Source organism: Pelecanus crispus, chromosome 10 (assembly GCF_030463565.1).
Source record: "Pelecanus crispus isolate bPelCri1 chromosome 10, bPelCri1.pri, whole genome shotgun sequence".
NCBI classification, from domain to species: Eukaryota; Metazoa; Chordata; class Aves; order Pelecaniformes; family Pelecanidae; genus Pelecanus; species Pelecanus crispus.
In genome coordinates this window covers 26,753,380-26,779,099 of record NC_134652.1, presented here as the reverse complement: position 1 = coordinate 26,779,099, position 25,720 = coordinate 26,753,380, and the positions used below count along the sequence as shown (strand labels likewise).

General features: G+C 37.9%; 1 protein-coding gene across 41 annotated transcripts in view; it reads left to right on the top strand.

Moving 5' to 3' along the window:
- Window positions 1-25,720, top strand: part of KCNMA1 (potassium calcium-activated channel subfamily M alpha 1) — a 528,106-nt gene that overhangs the window by 462,889 nt on the left and 39,497 nt on the right. For all 41 annotated transcript variants that reach the window (XM_075717335.1, XM_075717316.1, XM_075717321.1 and 38 more), the window contains 3 exons: window positions 9,027-9,150; window positions 12,077-12,301; window positions 15,483-15,675. In XM_075717335.1, coding sequence (XP_075573450.1) covers window positions 9,027-9,150; window positions 12,077-12,301; window positions 15,483-15,675 — 542 coding nt within the window. The remainder of the gene's footprint in view (window positions 1-9,026; window positions 9,151-12,076; window positions 12,302-15,482; window positions 15,676-25,720) is intronic.

Sequence of the window (25,720 nt, the reverse complement as noted above, 5' to 3'; positions counted from 1 at the left end):
GGCCAAAGGCTTTTCTCCTTTCTGATAAACAAAGGTGGGCTGTATTATCTGCTGGTTTGTATCCTCGTAAATTACCTAAAGTGACAGGTACTTGCTTTCCTGCCCAGAAATCTTTAGGGTATGTCAGCTAAAAGTACACAACAGGTAAATCAGCTAAAGCACTGTCGTGTCTGCAGCTGATATTTATCTTTGCAATATTTTTCTTAAATTCACTTTAAAAGCTCCTTTTCAAAGCCAGTTTCACCCCTGTCCCTCCCACAGAAACAGCTGGCTACTTTGCAGACTTTTCCTCAGCTATGGTCCTGGTTCTAGAGGGGACCTGGAGGACAAGAAATCTGGAGCGTGTAAAGGAGGAATATGTGAAAAGTTCATTTATGAATTGTGATCACATTTGTGACTTTAGTACCCCTTTCTGAGCAGCCCTACAGTTAGGCAAACATTGAAAGTGCTGCACGGATTTTAGATTTCCACAGTGGCTGGGGCAAATCAGGGAAGAGGGTATTATGCCATGAGATAAAGCTTTATGACTTCTGCTGTCACTGGAGTAGAACAGAGGACAGAAGCTATATCATAGGCATTCCCTGGGACATTATGACAAGAGGTCTGACAGGTGCTTATTTAGACCTGGTCAGAAAGTGGGAATTTTTGAGATTTACTCACACATCAGTAGAAAGCTGTATTACCAAATATGATCCAGATAGATAGATTGAAGACATCTTTTCAATGTCATCTTTCTGATGTTATTGTCTCTAAATTCCAGTAAATTACTAACTGAAATAAATAGATGGTAGGCATACAAATGTTCTTTGTATACATCACAAATGGTCTAGATTCCCATTTAGAAAGTCACTGTTCTAACTGAATACTGCATCACATGAAATGGCATGAGCAGAGTCACACTGATGCAATACTGGAAGATTCTAATCAACCAGAAACAATTTCTTCAAATTCCAACTATAGCTATAAATGCAAATTAACTAGAAAAATACTCTGCACCATCATGGTTATTTCTATCTGGTTTACATCAACAGAATTCTGTCCCATTAAACCCACAAGAACATGGGTATTATTTAAAAATAACTTAAAGTCCAACAGGAACATCAGATACTTCTCCTGTGGAGATGTGAACACAAGGAAATCCTATTACAATAAAAAGTAAAATTAAAATAGGAAGTGGAAGGAAAAGGAAGGAAAGCTGTGAGTAGCAGAGTAATCACATATCAGGTCTCCTACTTCATGAGATGAAGAAAAGTAGAACTACTTGATGCCTCTGGTGTCATGCAGTGATACCAAGTCACCTGTTCATCATCTCACAGTCCCAGGTTTTGATGCATGTTATTGATGAATAGCCACGTTAAATATGAGGAGGCGCCCAAATATCAAATAGCAAAGCTAGTTTTTAAAAAAAGGTGTCATTTTGGATTCTAGAATGACCAGTAAAAATGTGAAAAGCCCTGGATACGAATCAAAAAAGCCACTTAAAAGGATTGTTGCTGCGGCTCAGGTCCTCACTTAATGCTTTGGTAGCTGCTACTGCATGAGTGGAATACACTGACTTGAAGGAAATGTCAGCCCAGCTGAGTCAAACTACCTCTTAATGCAAGAACAAATAGCATATGACAGGGCCCAAGGGGCCTGAAGAGCAAACAAATAGTTTGTCCCTGTCCACTCTGAATGTAGTGGTGTAGTTGACATAGGCCTCTAGACAAGTAGCATACTCAGCAAAGGGTCATTATCATTAGTGTCCCTGATCACATAAGAATCAGAGGCATCAGAGGATGCTGGGTTTTCAGTGTGTTGCCAAGGAGAATTTCATAAGCCTGAGGATTTTTCCTGATCAAGAATCTAAAATAATTCCCAACCAAACCATAAAACTTGCTCAGAGACTGTCAAGACCCAGCTAAGTGACACGGAAAAAAGTGAGCTTTTTGGCATACGTTTCTGGAAAACTAATGAGATTATTTATATGAAGTTGAGGGGGAAACCTCCTGTCTTTTTTCCTGAAGTTGGATATAATATTCTAAGTATATGAGCAATGGCTGTGCACATTTATCTCCTCATCCCCCCGCCCAGCAACATACACTCAGATGTACACACACATTTCTGCTAGTGTCACTCAGGATGAATTTGTATTGCCCCTGCCATTGTAGTGCTGCCCTTCCAGGAACTGAAACTATGAGCTTTCTCATAGGAACCCCAAAAAGTGATGAGAGGTCTAGAGGGGAACATTTCTCAAGCAAAAACTGGTGAAAATAAGTTCAATCTGATAATTTTCTGTGACTCCCCTAAATCAGGCATGAAGGTAAGGTTTGAAGAGGTGAAAGCTCACTGATTAACCATAATAATTGGTTATATGTATGTCCCTCAGCCGTGGTGATTTCCATCGCGTACTCTAAAATTTACATCCTTTGTTAGGGATTTACAAGGCTAACTTTATGCAGTGCTAATATGCAATGATAACTAAGCTGCAACACAGCAGGTATTTAATAGCACATTTCACTTCCTGATTCTGTTTTACAAGTTCACTGCAACCAACATGAGCAACAGGAGTAGCTCAGTAATCACTATGTTATCTTAGACCCGTTTTTAACAAGGTTATAGAATGAAAAGGTTTGAATGATAGCAGGTAGCATATGTTAGCCCTCTGACTGTTGCTACCATTGGTAGTTGTGCTATAAACCATGGGAATAAGAACAGAGTACTGTGAAATCTTGCACAAGCGTTTTTGAGATGAGAGTGCAGTGTCAGGAAGGAAAGGGAGACTTTTCCAGCACAAAAAATCAACAGGCTTTTTTATAAAGTTCAGGGTAACAGAAGATCCATTCAGATCAAGGCAATGGAAAGAAGAAACTCTTTAGCTTTAAACTGGGTTTAAAGAAAATAACGTATTCTTATAAATTTTGACTTGCAAAAGTGGTAGCTTTTATCATAAGGTATAAAGGCTGCACACTTCATTTAAGTCACAAAACCCACTCCTATATTTTATGATGCCACTTAACTGTGGTTTTTTTTTTTTTTTACAAACGAAAAATTATTTTTTCAGGTACGTTCTCCTGCCCCTCAAAGATTGCTAGTTCCGCAGCTCGAGTAGATAGAAATGGGAAATATTAAAATCAGAAGATACATTGGCTGTGCGCCTTGTCTCCCCTCATTAAATTGCTCATATAAAAGTCTCAAATTTAACTATTTTGTTACTTTTCTGTGTGAGAGGATTCATTCTTCAGAAGCATATTCTGAACATGTCCTGAGGTGCCAAGATACTTTAATGAGCAAGATTCTTACAGTAAACAGCTCTATATCAGTGTCCTTAGTAGTCTTAATAAATTAACGTGAACTCTTCAGTAAGGCTTGTGAAGATAAAAAAAACTTCAGCAACATCTGGGTAGAGAGGGAAGGAAGGAGAATTGTTAGTATTCTTAGCAGTGTAATTCAGCCCATAAGCATGCACAGGGCACTAAGTACCAACCACTGGATTAGATATATTCTTTGTAGATTTAGGGAAAAAGTCAGACAGTGTGAGACTGTGGCCAATATTAGAAGGCCTTCTGAATATGACAGTGAAAGCTTTTAACAGCAAACTGCAGGTTTTCTTTCTCTTGTCACACTGGGTTTTCTTCTCTAAAGCCCCGTGTATCTGGGCACTGAATCCTTACAAATTTCATTGCTGATTAACCTGGGAAAGGAAAGATCAGTAAGAGAGTGTCATTAGTGTAACACACATAGGCAACAAATTCTCATTACAACTTAATGCCATCCACACAGACTGCAGAGGGTCACAGGGAATGGCTAATGGTAGCCGACAAATGTTGGGTGTATTAGTCACAAAACATTTGCTGAATTCCATCAGAATATCGTGACAACCTTCACAGCTAGTCCCAGCGAGCTGCCGGAGTCAGTGGAGTTTGCCTGTGACAAGCCGTCACTCTATCTTGGTTGAGCTTTATAGCACCAGTCAAAGCAGTCAGAGAAGATTGAAGTGACAGAGGCCCACTGAGTAAATAGTGAAACATGCAGCACATCATGAAATATTCAGCCAGGGTGTAAAAGCTCTAAATGCTTTTTCAATTATTAGCACCTGTACTGGCTGCATACATCTAACACTAACAGCATGTTAATTGCCACAATTTGTTAGGGTAGTTGTAGGAGAAATTTCAAAGGCATGAGACATTCTCTAGTGTGTCTTCAGTTCCTATCTTACCTTCAACAAACCCACTCCTTCATCCTAAAATTAAGTATGTGTGTGCATACACTCGCAAACACACATCCACATCCAAAGTCAGGTAGGAAAACTCAAAATTCCTGGCCCACACACAAGGTGAGTTTCAATACCCTGAATCTCAAACAGTAGACTGCTAAACATCTTTTTGTGGGCACAATCCAGATATAGTATATCTACCTGAGAAAGGCATAATTGTAGACTTTAACAAACACAAGGTTAAAGACGAATGTGTTGTTCCCAGGGGTGCTTTGCCATTGATTTTATATAAGGGGAATTTTTTGTAGGGCAGAATAAAAAGTAGCCAAGACATTGTTTTACTGATGTGCAAAGACTAACAGATTACAGTTTATTTTCAAACAATACCAGGGTCTCTACTGGTCATATAGTATTCTCATTCCCAGTGCTCAATGTATGGAGCGGTTCCACTGCAGAGCAATGAGGGTATATTGCTTTAACGCTCAAAATTGCATATGAATGATAGCAAGAGGGTTAAGACAAAGTTGACAGAATCAAAGGATATGCTAAACAATAGTCATTTAATGAGGCAGCTATTTGGCCCCAAATGGTCTTTTCAGTTCTGTCCATCCGCAGTCATTACTCAGAAGTTCCAGACTCGGAAACTCCAAGTAAATAAGTTTGCAGTAGTTATAAATGTGTGCTAGTAAACAGCGCTCTTTAAAATGTAATGTTGACTTTCTCGCAATAGGTTTGCTGGAAGTGGGATTTATGGTTTTGCTTTAGGCTGTTGTCCTCCAGGCAGGCTTTTTGGGGTTGCAGCTGTAGCATGACATTTAGTGTCATTTTCAAGTTTAATTGATCATAAGTGGCATTATATGCTTTTCAAAACCTTGAAAAGATGGTATTTTGCTCTTTGTTTTAAGTCATGCGTATGTAATATCTGCCATAAGAACCAGAGAAGCTATTTTTAAACTGGGGTTATGGGTAAGGGAAAATGAACTTTTGCTCCTTTTCTCCCATGCATGCTATACATGCCTGCCTTTTCCTAGCTGGAATGACCAAATTCTTCGGTCATTGCAAGCCATAAAAGCCATCTCACTTAAAACAAACGCTATGGATTTTAATTGGTAGAAGGTGGTTTTCTTCACATAATTTGAATTTTTCAGGCAGATGACTTTACAGCCCTAGAGAACATACTAGCTGCAGCGCTAATACAAGCATTTCCACAGTAACCTGCCAATGTGATTCAAGCATGGCTTGACAGGGCCATCTTCAAGGGTGAGCGGGACAGAGAGGCTCTAGAACCATGCAGTCCATGATTTGGCTGCAAGGGCAACAACTGTAAAGCTTTGTGTAATAGGAATTTTAATGGGAAGAGGGTGTCCAAACCCCTTAGGCAGATTTGACAGCCTTGGCCTCTGTGTGTCTGTCTTAATTAATTTCTAGTATTTGCAAAACAGGTTTAGATCATCAGATTAACAAGAGTGTATATGTCCAAAGTAGTGATACTATTTTATTACTGTATTACTTCATAAAATGACCATGGGTTTAAAAAAAAAACAAACACCTCCAAAGATCAATTCAGTTTTTAAGTGCATAAGCCAGCGTATCTTCTAACATCTGAGGACAAATTTGGACCTTGGTAGTAAACAGTTTTCAACCTCCATAGATATTTTCAGGGATTGCTTTACTGAGAATGAAAAATCATTGATTAATGAGAGATTAAAATAATATCTTAGCCCAGAAGATTTCAATTTAATAAACACACTTATGTGTAACAAGCCACAGATTCTGAAACACAAAGTGTGGCTAGTCTTATCACGGTTTCCTTCTCAGACAATAATCCATTCTCCTAGAGTAAAAGTAGTACAATAGTATCTATTAACATACTTTCTTGTTGTGTGACCCATCCTGTTTGCTTCTTTTAAGGCTCCCACTTGCTGTACTCCAAGCAATGAATCAGAGGATCCAAACAGTTTATCATATTGCAAATAAGTGCATGTATTGATTTAAAAAAAAAAAAAAAAGAAATTAAAAATCACAATTTGTTACCTAAAACTTCAGTAGAGAGTTATATCTGATGATTCATAATCTTCACCCCTTCTGTAGCACACTTCGGTTTAAACCTAAGATAACTAGAAAATATAGTATTGAGATAAGATTCTAATAAATCTTTGGCACAAGCTACTTCGAATATTCCCCTTTAGGATTCAAGGCCCTTACGCAAAAGAGAACTACACTAGGCTTTAAGCACACACACACAAAATTGCCTCAGACTTCAAGGCAGTTGACCATAATTTGATGTCAGATATCTGTTATTACCTGCTTTGTTATAAGATTCCTTTCAGTTTGTAACATCTCTGTGACTGGGATTAGAGTATTGTTAAATACTCATTTGTGTGAAAACTTCAGATGCTCTATTTAGTTTTAAATCTCAGAGCAGAAAAGAAACACTGATTAGAAAATTAGAATGTGGCATTTTTTACAATTTGATTTATTATAGTTTCTCTGATGAAGTGAAAGGGAAAAGGAAAATTCCTTCCTATATGCATCTAATTTCTGAAAGAAAAAGGAGGCGATTTGATCAGTGAACTTTGCTTTCATTTCAGTGCTGTGCTACAAAAGGCTGGTAGGGAAATGTCCTGTGAAAGTTTAGGGGAGAAAAAACCAAAACAGAAAGAAAAACTTTTTTCAGTGGAAGCTCCTGAAGATTCCTAACCTTTTGGCAAAATTTCTTATTTTTAAACACATAGCTAACACATTGCATCAGAAAAAATAGCTAGGACAGAGTGCCACTAAATGTTGTGTGAACATTAGCACAACCTTCAAATGGAATTGTATCCATGCTTGCAGACCTTATTGTGCTACATGCAATTATGAGCAGCAAGGAATGCCCTATGAACAGCATCACAGTTAGCTCTCAGCCAAAACTACCATGGCTGCAGCTCGCTGATTAATGGGATGTGAGAATGCAGAGTCTAGGTATTTTTGTAGAAATTAAAAAACCAAACCAAACCAAAACAAAACCAAAACCAAACGACCCACAACAAAACCCTTTGGTACAGCTTTTGCACCAAGAAGTCACCTCTGCTTCCCACAAAAGAGGGAGCACACTTACAAGGCCTTTCAGTACTAAACCTGGAGTAGTGTCAGAGACTCCAGGTAGTCCCCTAGAGACTCCTCTGCTGCCAGTGGGTTGATAGTGAAATGCACTGAACTGTATCTCTGTTGAGTGAATGTAAAAAAACTTGGAAAACACAGTGTTTCTTTTTCCAGATGAGTCTGACTTATGCCTTTGCCATGTAGTGCATTGCTTTTTCTTAAAATATGAAAAGATTCTGGTTTAAATGGAACATTGTATTAATAATTTCTCAAGTTCTTTTAAGCCACTTTCTATGGAGTTGACCCGTTTTGAGTGAAATGAATGCAAATTTTCCATTGATTTCAATGGATATATAATCAGTGGCTATAAAATTACGCAAATTAATCACCCTGACAGAATTAGAGATTATACCCTACTTAGGCATGCGAGCATAACTGTTTTAAGCATGGTAAATTATTGTACTGTATTCAGGATAAATTAACCTATATCATACACAGTGTTCAAAGTCTGCTTTAGTCGGCAATGCAGAAGAGAGGTTCTTACCACAGTCTGCTGGCTCATATCCTTTAAAAGCAGTAAACTTTCCAGTTTTGAGCATTCAGCCAATATGGGCATTTCTTTAACAGGCTTCAAAGGGCAAACTGCTTTAAAATTTGGCTACCTGTCTCAGAGTACTTACCATATTCCTAATTGCGAATATTTTCTTTGAAATGTTACAATTCTGTATCGGGATATTTCAAACATTCATGACAAAAACCTTAAGTAAAGACTAGTTTTGCCAGACAAAGCTCTGTTCTGTCCTTGACTTTAAGATTTTAGGGTCAGTTTACCCTATGCCTTGTAAACACTGTCCTTCTAATGCTGTTGTATAATGCAACCACTTAGGGATCTTCACTAGCATCTGAGAGTGTTGGAGTCACTTAGTACTTAGCTTAATGTTTGATTTTAGCATATAACTTAAAGAACTGTATGTATCCGTGCTTAGATGTAACTGTCTTGCTGGAAAGCAAGTTTATGAAAATGTCTTTTATTTACTTCTCCTTTGAGAAGCCTTGTCCTTTGAAATCTTGCTGCAAAAACACTTAGAAGGTTATCACAGGCAGAGTTGTCCGAGAAAATGGACATTGTTGTTTGGTATTAAAATCATGTATTCCAGATGTGGGCATTTGTTAGTCAGTCTGCTCTAAAATGACATACTGTTGAATCTTTAAAAGGCTTCAGTTTGGGAAAGCAAAATATGATTGGGCAAATTGCTAAAATATTTAAAGTGCAGCCTGTTAAAGCTTTTACTGCGAAGAGCATCACGTCAGAAGTTGTATGTGGTAAAAGCAAGTAATTGGCTTTCCATACTTATGCCAGTCAGTCAGCATGGGGCTCTGTTCCTATCCCTTCTACTTCATTGCAGATGCTAATAGCAACTCCAATATTTATTTTGGAGGGGTGGGACTGGAAAGAAAAAAACTTTTATGGATGTGGTGGTGTCAGAAAGCCCAGTTTAAAATTAAGTGGTTATTGGTGTAGAAAAAGTATAGAAAATCTTTGAAACTGCACCCAAAATTTAAAAACTAACTTTTTTTTCTTTTCAGCTTTTGTTTAAAAGTGCCCGCAGTGAAAGCATGTTAAAGTGTAAATACATTTCATTTTTTTTTACTTTTATCCCTCTTTGTACACAGCTCTTGGGATATCTTTCCATCCATAATTCATAATATTTTCCACTTATGTTGTCCTCAACTTGTTTTTCCCCAGGCATGACCCCTTGTTAATTCCTGGCAACGAGCAGATTGACAATATGGATGCCAATGTGAAAAAATATGACTCTACAGGGATGTTTCATTGGTGTCCAGCCAAGGACATTGAAAAGGTCATTTTGGTAGGTATTGATGATAAGTTGTGTTTGAAAAGAGGTTATCTGAACCACAGAACTGATGTCTAATGGATTAATAAATTAATCTCTACTTTAAATCCAGCATATTGAAATCAGAAGCACGGCGTGGTGAAATCAAAGCTAGCATTTTGGTTAAAGAATTATGATTATATAAATCTGTATGCCAAGTGCAACAATCAAAATTGGTCCAAAATAGAGGATTTCTTTTTCATAAGCTGAAATTTGCATATTGAGTTTAAATCTTTAGAGAATTAAGATTGGATATATTTAAATGTTTACATACCCTGTTTCTCTCTTTACACAAGGCAGTAATGATTCTAATACAGGCAAGCATTGCTTTGCACTGTCTCTTATTTATTTATGTGAATTTTGCTTTCTTAGAACTTCTTTCTCAATTTCCAACATTTCAAGATGCCCAGATAGGCCGGAGTAAGTAGTACTACTACTCTGCCTTTCTAGCATGTTTCAGTGAGCCTGAGTATATGTTTGTTTAACTGGGGAAACCAGGAAACCATCAAAATGACTCAAGTCATTAAAAATAATTAGAAGGCCTATCACAGTCTATTTTGCTCGGTGAAAGTTTGTGCCACTTGTGTTCATGTACTCATACCTAAGAGTAACAAGTAACTAACTCCAGATCTCATACGCAAAACCGATGATATTTGAAATGAACTCCCTGGTGGATCTTCACTTTGTCGCACTTCATAAAGCTTTTCCTGAGCCTGCTCTCTTAGATTTTCCTGCACTGTGGTGTGGTATAGCCAATGATGGTGACAGCCCCAGTTTATTCTAGCAATCGGGGGTTAAAAGCTTGTCTCCACTTCTCCTTAGGGGTTTCTGTAATAACCATGACATTGCCTGGAATTGCAATATCGGTGTTTAAACAGTCAAGCAAGTAAATTCCAAATTCTAGAGACTGAGCTGTGAGTTGGAGTTTGGCTGAACAGCTTTAAATAATACGCATTTATATGCAACAGGCAAGGAGGGGCAGCCCTGCTGTACAATACTTTGTAATAGACAGAGATAGAAATCTGCCTTCATGCTCTAAACACTTTTTAGCAGACAACCTTTACCTGTTGTCCCACTTTGAAAAGTGTTTCTCTGAAAATGGCACTGTGGAGTGCCTCATTTATCATCTCTTGGTGATGCCATGTCAGTTTTTCCCCCTACTAGCCTGCGAATCTGTAAGTCTGGCCAGGTTCTTTCTGCTTCATGCATCATCACCAATAAAGACACTGCCAGAAACCTGCTTCCCTGCACCTTTTCAGACTCACAGTCCGCAATTTATGTCTGCATTCATATCCATGCAAATTTAACACTGTCCTTAGAGACAACACAAGTACAAATTAGTATGTAATTTGAAGATTTCCCACGTTGTCTTCTAATTGATACTTGATGATGCCTCAATCAGAAAAGGATTCATTTTTCTGCCCAAGGTCTGTTTTGGCTCTGCAAGGTTCCAGCAGTATCAGGTAATAAGGACTGGTTTTGACATACAGTCAAATGTAAGTGGCTACATACAGATCAATGACTATAGAGTGACATTTTTAAAATAATTTCTTTCAAGACTTTGTCTCTGTCTTGTAAAGTCTGAGTATTCAAGAACCATGGGCAGAGGCATGGGACAACTTTACATGCTTCACTTGAGCATTTGCTCATGTCTTCTGTTGTTTGAAGGGCCAAGACCACCCCCTTGGTAGAGTTGTATGAAAATCAGTGTAATTTCCCCAGAGAAATTGAAAGCTCGTGTATTTTTTAACTAACGAGAAAAGTTCTAATTAGAGTTCCCATGCTTCTTACATAGTGAACACCTCTGCTGCATATTCCAATCTGTATTGCACATTGTCATGCTTCCATAATATAGAAAAAGGACGTATAGTCTGGGTAAGTGAGGGGAAAATTTTGCAGTTCACCATTGTCTTAGTTTTATTCGTTGGCAAAACTTCTATGTAATGGTACTGAGTGTACAACTTCTTCGCAATATGATTCAGTGGATCCACAGCTACTTGATGGAGTGCAGTAAAGACCGGCTCCAGAAATGAAGGTCATTTTTTCCTAATGGCTGACTTTAATCATCTTGGTGTTTGAGTTGCCTGCTCAACAGACATTACCACTGATTAAATTAGTGCAAAAATTTATTCTTGTCACTGAGACAAGAAGATAATTCTGAACATCATTCAAATGTTCTCCATGAGACTTTTCCTTCTATCTATTCAACAACCCAGGAGATCCAGTGGGCCTGAAAAGTTAGTACTAGTCACGATCTTGCACACTAGTTTTTTCTTGCTGAGAGAAGCTCTGTGGAGTATGGTGGGCATCCACGGTAAAGCAGAACAGGGTAGAGCGTTCTTTGATTGCTTCTCAGGGTAGTAGCAGCTTGTCCTAAAATAAGAACTTTGACTCTAAGAGAATACGGTCAATCCACAAGATATGTGTACTACCGAAAAGCCCTACTAAGATCATTGGGCACTCACATTTTCCTTTTCACATTGGTCCTGAAAAAACCCACTAGTGATTCATCAGCTAAGGCATGGGTTTGTATCTCTTTTCTATAACCCTTCTAATGGCTAAATGCATAGTAGGTCAAATTCTGTTCTTAGCTAAACTCATAGTGCTTTGTAACCAGAGTCTTAATCCACATGTGTAGAAACATATATGGGACCAGAATGCGGTCCAGTACAACATCTTCCCAAACACTGAAGGATTTGCAAACAAGAACGAAATTTTCTTCTGCTCAACATGTTTAATGAAGGATAAACAAGGGTAAAATGAACAGCTACTATCAAACCGCTTCTTTGTGCATGAACAATATTGACAGTTGTGTTTTTCCTGGTTTAAAACTCAATATATGATTTAAGCTTCCCTTTGTTTGATTTCTCCTTTGTCTTTTTGTTTTGTTTTTTTTTTTTAGACTCGAAGTGAAGCAGCGATGACAGTTTTAAGTGGGCATGTAGTCGTTTGCATATTTGGGGATGTTAAATCTGCTTTGATTGGATTAAGAAATTTAGTGATGCCATTACGAGCCAGCAACTTTCACTACCATGAACTCAAGCACATTGTGTTCGTGGGTTCACTTGAATACCTGAGAAGGGAATGGGAGACACTGCATAACTTCCCCAAGGTTTCAATCTTGCCTGTAAGTCCAAAGCCATATTATTGATACTTTGTTATTTAGGACACCAACCGGACAGATTCATATTGACTTTGATCTTAGGCTTTTTTACTTTTGTCTACTTATAGGCCTGAGGACTTAGATTTTTCCCTTTACTGTGTCTATGAAAACAGAGCCCTGTGAGACCTTATTAGAAGATATTTGCCGCAGTGTTCAGTTCCTCGTCATCCTCGTCGGATGAATTTCAGCTGCCATCAAATGTATTAGCTGTGTTATATATCGAACATTCACTGTAGTGCACTGCATGTAGCCAGTTCTGATGTTGTGATTTCCCTGACAGAATGATAGTAGTTATTTATGACATTATTTATGTATTTATATGCACAAAAACTTTGGAAAAAATATTGTTACTCTATGTACATAATATCTATCTATATTAATAAAAACTTCCTGTAGGCTGGCTTACTTTATAAGGAACATTGCCCTAGCATTTCCATTCAGAGTCCTGCCATACTCATGTGTGGAAGTATGGCAAAACCCTGACCCTTTTGAAATCGATTAAAAGGTCCTATTGTTTTTGGTAGGGACAACCACTAAAACCACGATTCAGAGGTCCTTTTTCTCCTATATATCATTATCATTCACTCATGCGCCCAAAACGGAGAACCATGAGCTCCAGGACAAACAAATGAAGCCCTCTAGGCTAGTGATCTTAGGTGGTCATAGCTATAAATGACCCACAAAGATGTAGGCAGGAGGGAAACAAGCCCACAGTGTAAGTACAAAAGAGAATGCTCTGTACGTTATAGAGTAAAGTTAGTTTGTATGTTTTTATCAGAATGAAAAATTATGAATTTACCAGTTCTTAATAATTACATTTCGGCAGTTAAAAATAAATAAATCAATGATGGATGTAACCTAAAGTGAATAATTGGGAAAATAACTATAGAATGGAAAGACTGCCTTCACTTCTGATTAATTCAGGCTGTAGGTCTTTGTTACTGTAAATGCAGTTTTAGTGTTAGCCCTTGGCTTTTTTCTGTAAACTGATCCAACAGATGGTGTCACAAGATTCTCTGCTGTCACAAAAATGGTGTCAATATCAGATTTGGTCAGTTAATATCCTCCTCTTCCTGCCAGTCCCTTTTAATTCCAGTCACTGTGAAGGCTAAAGACTGAGGAATCAGAATTAAAGTAATAATACTGTGGAGCTGTGAAGCAGAATAGAATCCAGCTACTACTTCCAAACTATACGGTATATAATGTGTATCCATTATTCTAATGTGTATTTGTAAAGTTTCAATTCTGAATTCTGAAGAGGCATTAAGAAAATGTACACCACCTTTACATTCCCCAATCACTTTGCATCCAAATTTAGAGTAGTTTTGGACTAATTTCAAGTTAAACAGCTTAAATAGTTAGTTAATGCACCTTTACAAATACAGAATATGTAAAGGAATTGTATCTTACACAGTAATCAAGGGTGTTGAAGACCACACATCAGCATTATTCTGATCTAATTATACTCATTTAAAAGTTTACTAAAGTTTCTGAGATCATACTGGTAGGATTCATGTGTTAAAGGGAGGCTACTCAAACGCATTTCCTACTTCTCTGTGCTTTGGTTCATGAGGTACAACTTGCTGCTGATATCTGATGGGGATGTAGTTACAGCTGAATATGAAAACATTTGTTCTGGTTTTTAAAAAAAGTGGAGATTTCACTTAAAGTCTGTATTAAAAGAGGCATTTAAGCTGCTGAGTAAACTCTTAAAAAGTAGGCAAATGCCAATTTTAAATATCCTTGGGCAGCCTTAATTCTGTCCCTTTGCATAAAATCATTAGGAGTAAGCCTTTAATTAATTACATGATTGCATATTATTTTTCCCCACAGGAATCCTGCTTCACTTGGTGCTCAGTACAGACACAAAGGGCACAATTAAGGTGGCAGGAATAATCATATCCTAACTTATGAGTACTTTATAACTAAATCATATCTGCTCGATATATACTGTTTTCCACAAGGTTTCATGCCTCAAATTATTGAAAGTAACGTGGAATAGTGAGGCTGGTATCTGAAACTAGGTGGCAACCACTGAATAATAATTGAGCTCTGCCTTCACTTTGTGCATTTTAAATTCACTTTTGCATTGAATATGCTCAGTGGAGTTCAGGAGACGTTCACCATGAGCGATCAGGAGATGGAAGAGTAGGGTCTTGACTCAGGTTTATGAAAGTCACTGTGTGACAAGGGGACAGCTTAGTCTCCTCATCATCATTAGGGTCTTTGGGTACCAAACCATGTGAGGCAGCAGAGCAGAATCTAGTTTCCGTAAAAAAATCTTTTTTTTTTCCTGGACGTTGCAGCCCCTGTGACATAGATTTAATATTCTGTAACTAGAGATGTGGACTGTTGGATGTGAAAGGCAAGTGTTATCGTTAAACTAAACATAATGGGTTAAGTGTCGTGTCTTGTTTGTGTTAACTATAAAAAAAACCCACAGACTACCGCAACATTTCATTTTAATTATTGCATTCTCTGAGAATTGTGGAAGCAGGGAATGTTGCATGAATTGTGTCCATTAAGATGAAGTCTTGTTTCTGTTTCAAATGGTTTAATCACACAACTTTGAAGATCGGTGTGTTTTGCTTCTAGAAGCACCAAAAACATGCAATGAAAAGGATTAACCTTTTTTGTGTATTGCTTCAGGTAGAAAAAAAATAGCTTTGTCCTGATTGCATTTCAAATGTGTAGGGGACATAATTCTTTCCTGTTTAAATTGCTATTCTTTTGCCCAAGACCATTGTGACTTGGTAGTAGATAAATAGACATTTAAAACACACCCCTTGTTATATTTAGAGAGCCAGAGGTTGCCACATTATAGCAACTTAAATCAAGACAATTTCAAGTCACCGATGAGATGTAGAATGCTGGCATTATTCCTGTTTCTTGTTTGTTAGTAATAGCTTGACTGAGTATTGAGACTGAACCTAAAATGCTGCCATCAGCACCAACTACCCTTTAGATTAGCACACATCTCCTATTCCCTGGCACATAGTTAGACCAGCTTAATGTCAGAGTATAAAAAAGATACTTGTTAAATAATTTCCCAAAGCTCCTTCTCAATCTTTAATTTGTTTCTCTTTTTTTTCCTCTCCTGCCCCTCCTGCCCCTCCCCCCCCCTTTTTTTTTCTCTGTGCCGAAGGGTACGCCATTAAGTCGGGCTGATTTAAGGGCTGTCAACATCAACCTCTGCGACATGTGCGTTATCCTGTCAGCCAATCAGAATAATATTGATGATGCTTCGCTGCAGGACAAGGAATGCATCTTGGCGTCACTCAACATCAAATCTATGCAGTTTGATGACAGCATTGGGGTCTTGCAGGCTAATTCCCAAGGTAAGGACTGCCCTATAATACTTCTCTGCAGTGCCTACAGGGGACAGGACCTGGCAGGAAGAATATCCCTCACTCAGTAATTCAAAGAGCCCTACATCAGCTTGCTTGACAGTTAAACCTGCTGATTGGTATGATGGCTTTTAAAGGGACAGTCATGTAGTTTCTCTGCTACATCAGAAAGCACATCTTGCAGAGTAAAAATGAATGAACATGGAACTGGCATTTTTTCTCATATTAAAATTTTCCTAAAAAAATATATTAAATCATTCATTTCTCACCCTGCCCTGCTCTGTGGCTTTCTTACCAGGGCAGTTGCTGTTATATAGCCAAAGCTAAGTCATACTCACTTCGGAATACCTGAAGCCTCTGTCTAACAAGATTTCTTTTTTATGTAAAGCACGTTGCAGCCGCAGAGAAAAAAAGCTGAGTAATACAAGCCAAAAAGTAAAGTAAAAAGAACAAGAATTTTAAATTGTCTTTACAGTTCCTGTGCCTTCTTGCTCGAAAAGCCACTTAGAATTAACTCAAAGCCGATTTCTTCCCATGGTTTGACATGTACTCATCCCATTTAAGGACATTGAAGAAAATCCTTCAGTCTTTGCTGAGAGTAGGGGACTGATTCATAGGTAGCCAAAGACTATTTTACACCAACAGTGCCTGTGCAAAGCAGTTGCAAAGCAGTCATAAGCACCCTGGCAAAGACCATCAGTGTAAAAACAATCATCTTCCCATCCCTGAAGGGTCTTGCAGCTTATGCAGCTGAAGTCCTACCTTTGATAAACCTATTAAGTGCTGCAGTAAATATTCCCTCGGGATCTAGCCCTGCTATAAATGTAGGTGTAGAAAGGATAGTGCTTTGGTCTGCAATTTCCCCGTGAGCCTGACCTAGAAATATTTTTCCCTCAAGGACTGTGAGAACTAAGATTAAGTTCAGTTTTTCCTCTTTGCACTCTAATCAGGAAATGGGAATTACAAGCCAAAAATCAGAGGCAGCGGTGCAACTTCTTGAGTACGGGAACTTTTTGAATGTGGAAAATTCTTTCTTAGAATCAGCAATAAAACTATTGAATGTAATAGTGGAATTAAGTTGTACCAGGAAACTAAAAGTTTGAAATTTTCAAAGTGCAGTTGGATAGTTCTCTGGATAACAAGTAGATTTAGAGAAGAGGAAGGAAGTGTTTTTTCTATCCCATGGGTGTTTGAAGTTTCAAACCTGTGGCCTGGAAGCAATAAAACCCCAAATATTTTGGACTTCTTTCCTTAAAAATTTGTGAGACTGACTTGGTCACACTATGGTAATTTATAGTCATGATTAAGAAACTCATTGCAGAAGTGGAAGACAGGCATGTGTTGCGAATATGTTTTTTTCTACACGGCTTTGGTTTAGCAGCAATTTAAGATTTATTAATATTTTCGAGATAGATCACAGAATTAGGTTGTATAATTCTTAAGAGCACTTAAGCATCAGCCAATTTAAAACAGCAATTCAATGGAATTTGTTACAATCAAAATAGCAACTTAGTTAAAGATTTGAGAATGGCAAGGGTCACCTGAAACTTGCAGCATGGTTGCACACACAGATGGGGTTTAAATCAAATCACACACAGACAGACCGACAAACAGCTCTAAATCAAACCACGTACACACAGACAGACAAACAATTCTGAGTCAAATTGCACACCCCCCACCCCACCCCAAGGTTAACCTGTGATTAAAATTTCCCTTTTCGTGAGTTTCATGAATTACTCAGTTTTATGTGCTGGCATTCATCAACAGACAGTTGGCGAACCTAGCAAAATCAGGCCTTTGAGTCCTCGTGAAATCGTCAATGGACAATCCTTCAATCCTCACAAAACCTACCCTGAGAGGTGTCCCAGCTTAGGGACAGATACTGGGTCACACAGCCCGCTGTGGTCCCGGAAAGCCTCAAAAGGTCTCCCGTTTGGATTGCTATTTATAGCATCTCGAGGTGATTGACTTTGGTCAGTATTTTACATTCTGGCCACAATTTGTGCTGAGTCGTTCAGGTACGCAATACAGGCAGCAGGTGGCCCAGGTGTGGACAGAGAGTGTCTGACACCCAAGTGGCGGCACTTATGACCAAGATAACAGCACAGTAGGGCTTATCCTGAGATCTTGGGGTGGTCCTGATGTACCATTCAGGCAGCAGGTGGCCCAGGTGCGAACAGAGACTGCCTGACGCCATGTCACTGCATTTGTGACCAAGATAACAGCACAATAGGGCTTATCCTGGGGTCTCAGCATGGCCCAGGGGGCTGCACCACCACAGCATGGAGGTTCCTTGTTTTGCTGATTTAGACCTGGGATTTGAAATTTTGTATCTCAAAACCAAATATGTACTTTCACTACCAGGCTATTGGCTATTCCTTGGTGGGTCTCATCATGTACTATCATACATGTAATTAAAATCATCAAAAAAGGTTTGCCTTTGCCCAGAGGTTAGTGATATTTCCAACACTTCACTGTTGTATTTTACCTCTGGGAGTACACTGGATCTTAGGCTATCCCTGAATAAGGATGGAAGAACCTAGCAATGTAACAGTCCTGTGCACCACATGAAAACTTGTCATTTTTTACACTCCATCCTTGGAGGTATTCAAGACCTGACTGCGTGAAGCCCTGAAGAACCTGGTCTGACCTCATAGCTGACCCTGCTTTGAGCAGGAGGTCAGACTAGAAACCCTCTGATGTCCCTTCCAGCCTGAACTGCTGTATGATTCTATGATATCCAGGTTGCTGCTACAGCATAGCCCCTATAGGTTAGGAAGTGTATACTGGGGCCATGGTCCAAATCCCTTCAGCCCTATTCAATGTCACTGATGCAGAGAAGAAGAGGCACAACAGGTTGGCACATACTTAGAAATTTTGGACATTTCTTCAGGTAAATATCAGTCTGCATGTAAAAAAAAAAAAAAAAGGTGAGTCTTTCTGTAGCTTTTCTGGGGAAACAGAGCATAACATAGGGCAGGTAACCAGCAGCCTATTTTAGTTGGGAGCACTGGCTAGGGAAGGGTTCTTCAAAAACCAGTTGCTTCACAAAATAATTATCTTCCCAGTAAATTCTCTGCTTATGGTATCCACAACTCCTGAATTGGTTGCATTGCTTTTGGTGCAGTAAATTTTCTTGAAAGACCTTGAGTACAATGGTTAGACTGTCAGAAGCAATTAGATCAATAGATAGCACAAACTTTACTGGAAGTAATATCCAATGTGACATTTTTGTCTATGAAATGCAGCTTTAACGTACGGTGGACACAACTATCATGACAGTTATATAAACCAGGTGATTCAACTTTTGCTGGTCAACAAGCAGCATACTAGAACCACCTCACAGCTCCTTACTGGCAATTAATTACCTTCATTTACAGAGCGAGTTGTCATTTTACTTTTGCTTTAACATTTGTGTATTATTTGACATACTTACTTATCCTTAACACATTACCTGGTACAAACCTTAAGTATTGCCAATCTGAATTTTTCTAGATTTGAATGTATGGTTTTGAATTAAGATATTGCTCACCAACACCATCCCTTGAAAAAGTGTCCTGTGCTGTTCTTTTATGTGGCTCCTATTACTGATCATGGGAAACACTGACATTAGAAAATCTGGGAGTGTGGAAGAATGTTGGTTGACCTGTGACAGAGTGCTGAAAAGAGAAGAAACAAAATAAGATGTGTGAACTGCCTGAGAAACGTATGGCCTAAGCTGTGAGATTTTTGTTGAAGGAATTAACAATGTAATCTTGCCCTTGCTATTCTAAGTAATAAGCTAGTATAATTCTATAGTCACTAAGCAGAGGAATCTCATATGAAAACCTGATATCTAATTTATGTTTATGTCTCTGAAAAATAAAAAAATTACAGTCATTTAATTGCTAGGTTATTGAATGCACAAGGATCTTTCCAGTTTCTATCTGTGATTATTTCACTCCAGCGTCAGACAAACAATGACACCAGTACAAGAAGTACGCCATAAAAAGCAGGATGCAAATTTATTTAACCATCAGATAAGCCATAATCATTGTCCAGTGCTGAAGTACAGGGCCATAGCTATAACTCCTAAGTTGGCAGCAGAAAAATAACCCACGAATTTGGGGATTTCATTCCCTTTTCCCCAGAGCCTCACCCTCATCACCTACTTTAACACCAAAGTCACTTCCAGTCCTAGGCATATAAACATTCATCACTAGCCAACCTTCTGTATCCATCCAAACATGCCCTTTCCAACCAGGGATGTAGCACTGCACCAACAACTGAACCCAGATGTAATATGAGAGTAAAGGCCTTGTAGAAGGAACAGGAGGGTGGACGTATGACAGCAAGGCTTCCTGATAGGGAAATTTCTGTAACAATAGGGCCACCAATTCCCAATGGATTAAGTTAACTGCTGAAAGAAAGTCTACTGAATTAATCAGGTTTATATCAACAAAGGATTTTCTCATTACTAGTTCAAGACAAACTGAATATGCATACAGCAGTTCTCATGCAGGAACAAAGACTTGCTAGTGTCTCCTTATAGTGTTAAAATATTCCCAGGCTTTTGGACTGCGTATCATTAATTATCTGGACCTTCTATAAGTAGTGCAACAACACTTTTGTCCTCTGGTCTGCCTGCCTTGAGTCCTAACTGATCCTGCCAGAATTGCATCTTAACCAACCAGAGTGCTCTGCCTTGACCTCCTGAAGAAGAAAAAAAATAGCTCGCAGTTCCAAGGCACAGAAAAAAAATATTCTGGGCCGGAGCTACAAAGGACCCTGGAGTAGCCAGAGCGGAGGACAGTAAAGTATCTAAGTTGTCAAATCTATGTTCGTTAGCAGCTGTCTAGCAACATATGACCAAATGCGTGACTACACAGAACTGTGAATGAAAACAAGATGCCTTCCTTAGAAGGAAAAGTTTACTAACTGTTCTGGAAGGATTTGCTAGTCTCCTTTCCATAAAATGTGTAATTCTACTTGAAAAGAACAAGAAACTCTTTCAGACTGTACCTGTGTTGTTGAAAGCTCTCATGTGGAAAGCATTCTCGTGGCTGTCTGCACTGAATGTTTCAAAGCTGACTGGACAACTCCGTAGGCTTGCTAGAGGTTAGAGGTGCAGACTCTAATGTCCTGAAAATGAGCTTTTGGAAATCAAGCAGTTTGTTGCCTTTGGGAGACCTAAGTTCCAAGGACCGAAAGGCCAAAGTGTATCCCACTGAAGCTGCAGCAAACTATCACTTTCATTAAGATATCTCAGCTTCTGCGATACAAAATGCTGTATAGTCGGAGCTTGGCCCACCTCTTCACAAAATGACTCATAAACTCAGATGTCTGATTTGTGACAACGGAAGTCCTATTTTTATTTTGCAGTTCCTCTTATAGATGTTGACTGGTTGTCTTCCTAGAAAGGTTTGTAAAGAGGTATGTTTGTGGTGGAGAAAAGAAGTCACCCTCGGGTACTGGAGATTTGTTTTTATTGTCCCTTGATCCTTCCTGATTCTCATTCTGTCCCCTCAAATACAAAGTGAGATTATTTTATCAAGAAGCATTTTGGAGAGAAGACAAATGAATATTAGATCCATGTTAAGCATTTGTGCTCCCTAACCATAACTTTTTTCCAACACACCCAGGAAGACTGAGTCTGGGATGGGGTCTGCCTTGGCAGTTATGTTGGGAAAGCTCCAGTAGTTCTCCTTTCCCTCATTCTGGTGACCTTTCCATCCTTTCTTCTTCAAGTAGCATCTATTGACTGTTCCCATTTAGTTTTTCATGTTTCTTATATTTTCTTTCAGAGTCTTACATTGTGGGAATTTTACTTGTTTTACCCACCAGATGAACAGGGCCCAACACAAAATATTTTTCTTTAGCTGTAAGTAAAACTGCTATTTGGCTTTCTTCCCAAAAACCAGAAAGACAATTATACTTAACTGTTTAGAAATTTATAAATACTGTACCAGAGTAGCCTCTGGGTAGTAACTTTAGATATCCAACTCAATAATTTTCTTTTATTGGATAGTGATTTAGATCGTATTTTGAGTCCTATATAATAAGAGCAGTACATTTCATTAAAAAACACTTACTAAACAATAAAGAAAAGCGATCTTATGGCTCCAAGCAGGTCTAAAGTACAGAAAGGGGAGGCTGTATAGTAACATTTTTTCTATGGACCTTACAAGACAGATCACAGTACAGCAGGGTAGATGTATTTCAGCATAGTAACAATTGCAGCTGTTTTCTGAATGACTTCAACTTATGAGAATTTTCCCTAGGAACACTATTTCAACACATGAGAGATCTTTTTAAGGCCTCCATTTACAGTTCTTGTAATAGATCCTCCAACGAGAAAGAATAAAGAGAAAAAAATAAAGAGGGGACAAACTCCTGGGTAATACATCCCATACATCATGGCAGGATTCTTCTGGGGAAAATCCTATAAAATCAAGTAAACATACTCAGAATTTTACACACTGACTTTCAAGTGTAACAGATTACACAAGCTAAAATAACCTTGTACAAGTTTAGTTCCATTTGATCCAGTTCCTTTAAAAGTCCCTTGTGGCTTCATCATCATTTTTTGTTGGAGCTGGCTTAAACTTCGATTGAAAGGACAAAACCAGTTACCCACTGAATTTCATTAGATTTATTTCACAATCTGTATATTAATTCTTAAATTATTGCAATTTTTGATGGACTTAGTCTTGCAATCTGCTGTAAGAAATTTCCTGTTAAATTTGAGATCTACATTGCATTGTGTTTGCAGGTAATATATTCTTTTTCACCTCTACCAGTTAATAATTCCTCGTCGTTTTATCTCTGAAATGTTAGCAAAAGAGAGAGAACAACAATAGTATTATCAGGATTGGAAATGAGAGAAAGTTCTTAAACAAGGGCAAAGGATAAGTACTGTCTCAAATGCTTGCTTAGCAAAGGTTTTGTGTCACTTTCAGAGATAACTGTATTGTAGTGCTAGAGATGTTTGTTATAAGTTCAAAACAATAGTTTTATTCCTTAAGGAAGGTTTTTTGTGAATGTTGAATCTTATTTCTCTTATTTTATAGCCATAAGATAAGTTTTTGAAGTGAATATTTCAGAATATAGGGTTTGATAACCATAGATGCTGTTACTTTTTAGCTTGTTATGGAATTCAATATTCTGCGGTAACTCCAGCACCGTTTCCTATGTTTAATTTGTTATATTACATGAAAATGTAGAAATAAAAAGCCTTGCTTTCAAATACAGAAAATCAAACTCTACTTAAGCCAGCTAAATATTTTCAGAGTTTAAGGAGTTACCTAACCTCCTTAGGAAAGCATGTAAGTAAATGTGGAATATTAAATGTAGATGTAATATTAAAAATAAATAAGTGAATAATGCTGGCAAAAAGTGAAAGATTTGGGTAATTTTTTTAAGTGTCAAAGTGAGCTATGACACTAACTTTAATCTTTTAAATGTTTAGATTCATGTGTCTTTGCAAATCAATGTAATTTAGGCTGCAGAATGCTTTTTATACTTACAAATCGCTCATAATTTCCTAAATCGTATAGATGTTTTGAAAAATTTTATCCTAGACAATATCATTCCTACCAGTCACATTTGTGAAAATGGCAAGTATTTTTCATTGACTTCAGGGTTACTGCTTTGTCAGGATTGATAGTTTAGTGTAGGGATTACACCTGATTAAGGATGTTTTTATGCTGTGTGTTTCTGAATGCTTCTTGTATTTTTGCTAGCATCAGTTGCTGTAAATGACAAAATAATAATCCAATTAACAAAATTTTCTACTTGGTTGGTTATTGTTTAACTAACGGAATTTTGAAATGTTTGTTGTAGTTCAGTTTCAGTATTATTTTTCAAATCAAAGGCTGACCATCCTAAGTAATGAGGTTAATAACTGACAAATGAGATAAGGGTATCCTAACTTCCCAGCACATGTCCCACATCACTGTTTGCTCACAAAAAAAATCCAATTTTTGAAGATTAGGTCACTGTGATAAATAACTCAGTACTACCTTTTTGCAACATGCACATAATTTCTTATCCTGCTGAACCAGATGGATCAGCTGATAGCTGTTATTTATTTTATGGTAGCACACTGGAGCTCTAGATGGGATTAAGAGCTTGTTGTCATAGTCCTGATATATACAAGAATAAAATATGGCCTTTGCCCTGGCAAGTTTACAATCTGATGCCTTGCTTGTTCCAAAACTTAAGTTATGTGCTCAATGTTGTACAGGTTAATAAATCTCTCTGACTTCAGTGAAACTATCCACCTGTGTGAAGTTAGATTATGTGCAAGTCTTTGCAAGATTGGGACTTAAATAAACTAAAGAGGCTGGGTGGGAGAGAGGCTGTTCACTTAACTTTGTTTCCTGTGCTATAGAAGCCATCTATGTCAGGAATCATTCCCTTCTGTCAAACAGGACCTTGCTAGCCTTCCAGCCTTCACAAGAAACCCTTCAAATAGAAGTTCCCACCCAACACCTTTTGCATTTCTTGTATTTTCCTTGCAGCTGGATGCTAACATTAGCTGCCGGAACTTACACACGTGGAGAACAATTTCCTGTCCCTCTCAAAGTTTTCCTAGGAAGAGAGAAAAACTATTAAGAAAAGAGGTTTTTCAATTCTGTTGCTTATAAACTAAAAATGTGTCAGGGAATGGCTGGAGAGATATGTTTCTTTGACACAATTTCCCTGTATTTGAGAAATGCTGCAGGGTCCTAGCCCAAATACCTTCAAGTTTTCACAATTGCCTCTGTCTCCTCTGCTTTCAAGACACCTTCTGCTTCAGCTAGAGAAAGATGAAAATGGCCAAAGGAGGTAGATAGTACAGTACATCAAGCACGTGGTTTCACACTTAAGCTACAAATATATTTACCCATCCCAAGACTGTTATAAATTCATGGTGACTCTATTTTATTATTATTTGCTGTTCAACATCTTGAAAGCAAACCCCCTATTATGAAGGTATACTACTTTGTGCATTTCGGATGCTGAGGAATAAAAAAACCCCACTCTTTTTATGAGCATTAATTATACACCAGGCAAGGAAGCAATTGCCTCTATGTTATGAAATATTAAATCAAAATGCTTCCTGTTCCCAGATGTCCCAGAGATAAATACAGCAGTATTTTGAAGCCCCACTTGGAGCTGTTTTGCCTGCAAATTTATAGTTTTGTCTCCATTTTCAGAAAACCCTGTTTTATGTGAAGTATAGCACTCTTGGTAGTTTTTAAGGAGCAAACTCCTCTGGAGTTGCCTATGTAGGCAACAACTCTTATGTAGATTGCACACAAGGGATCTGAAGTTGAAAGGCTCCTTTAAGATGACAAATGGGTTGAAAGTGTTATTGTCTTTGATTGCATGCCTTACATCATCTGTATGTAGGAATAAGAGAGCTATACTTTATCTTTAGCCATTTTATAAATATTTAAGTCCTTATAGTTGCCTAAAGATATTAAAGCATATTTTACAGTAGTTGGAATATAAATATTATATATAGCACAAGATACCAAAGTAGTTTAATGAATTCATAATTTTCTGTTCACTTTTATTGGAATGTGTTTTATGTTCCAAAACTTCCATTTAAAGAATGAGAGACCATTCTGCTCCCTGACAAGATGTGAGCCAATAGTGAATGTTACCAAGGTTGCTTTAAATGATGATATGGAGCTTCAATTAGCAAGAAGAAAGGAAACATGGCTATTGGAATGTAATATACCAATCTCCGTGTTTTATCTTTAAAAAATGTCTTTTTGGAGAAACTATTTGGTTTTTAAGTCTTTAAGAAACTGTAAGGTGTTTTGCTTCTTTGTCTCTGTATTGTTTAAAAGATCTTAATTGCAGAAGGAGATACATATCTAGATCCAATTATACAAGAGTAAAATTTTTTAAAATTTGAAGTTTAGTTTCTAAAATAACCAACCACAAAATATTCTGACATTAAATGTATAAAAGGTCTGCATTTCTTGGCCCCTTGAATACAAAGGTGTGTTGAGGTTATAATTGTGAATCTTTCAAATTCCCATCAAATTAAAAAAAAAAAAAA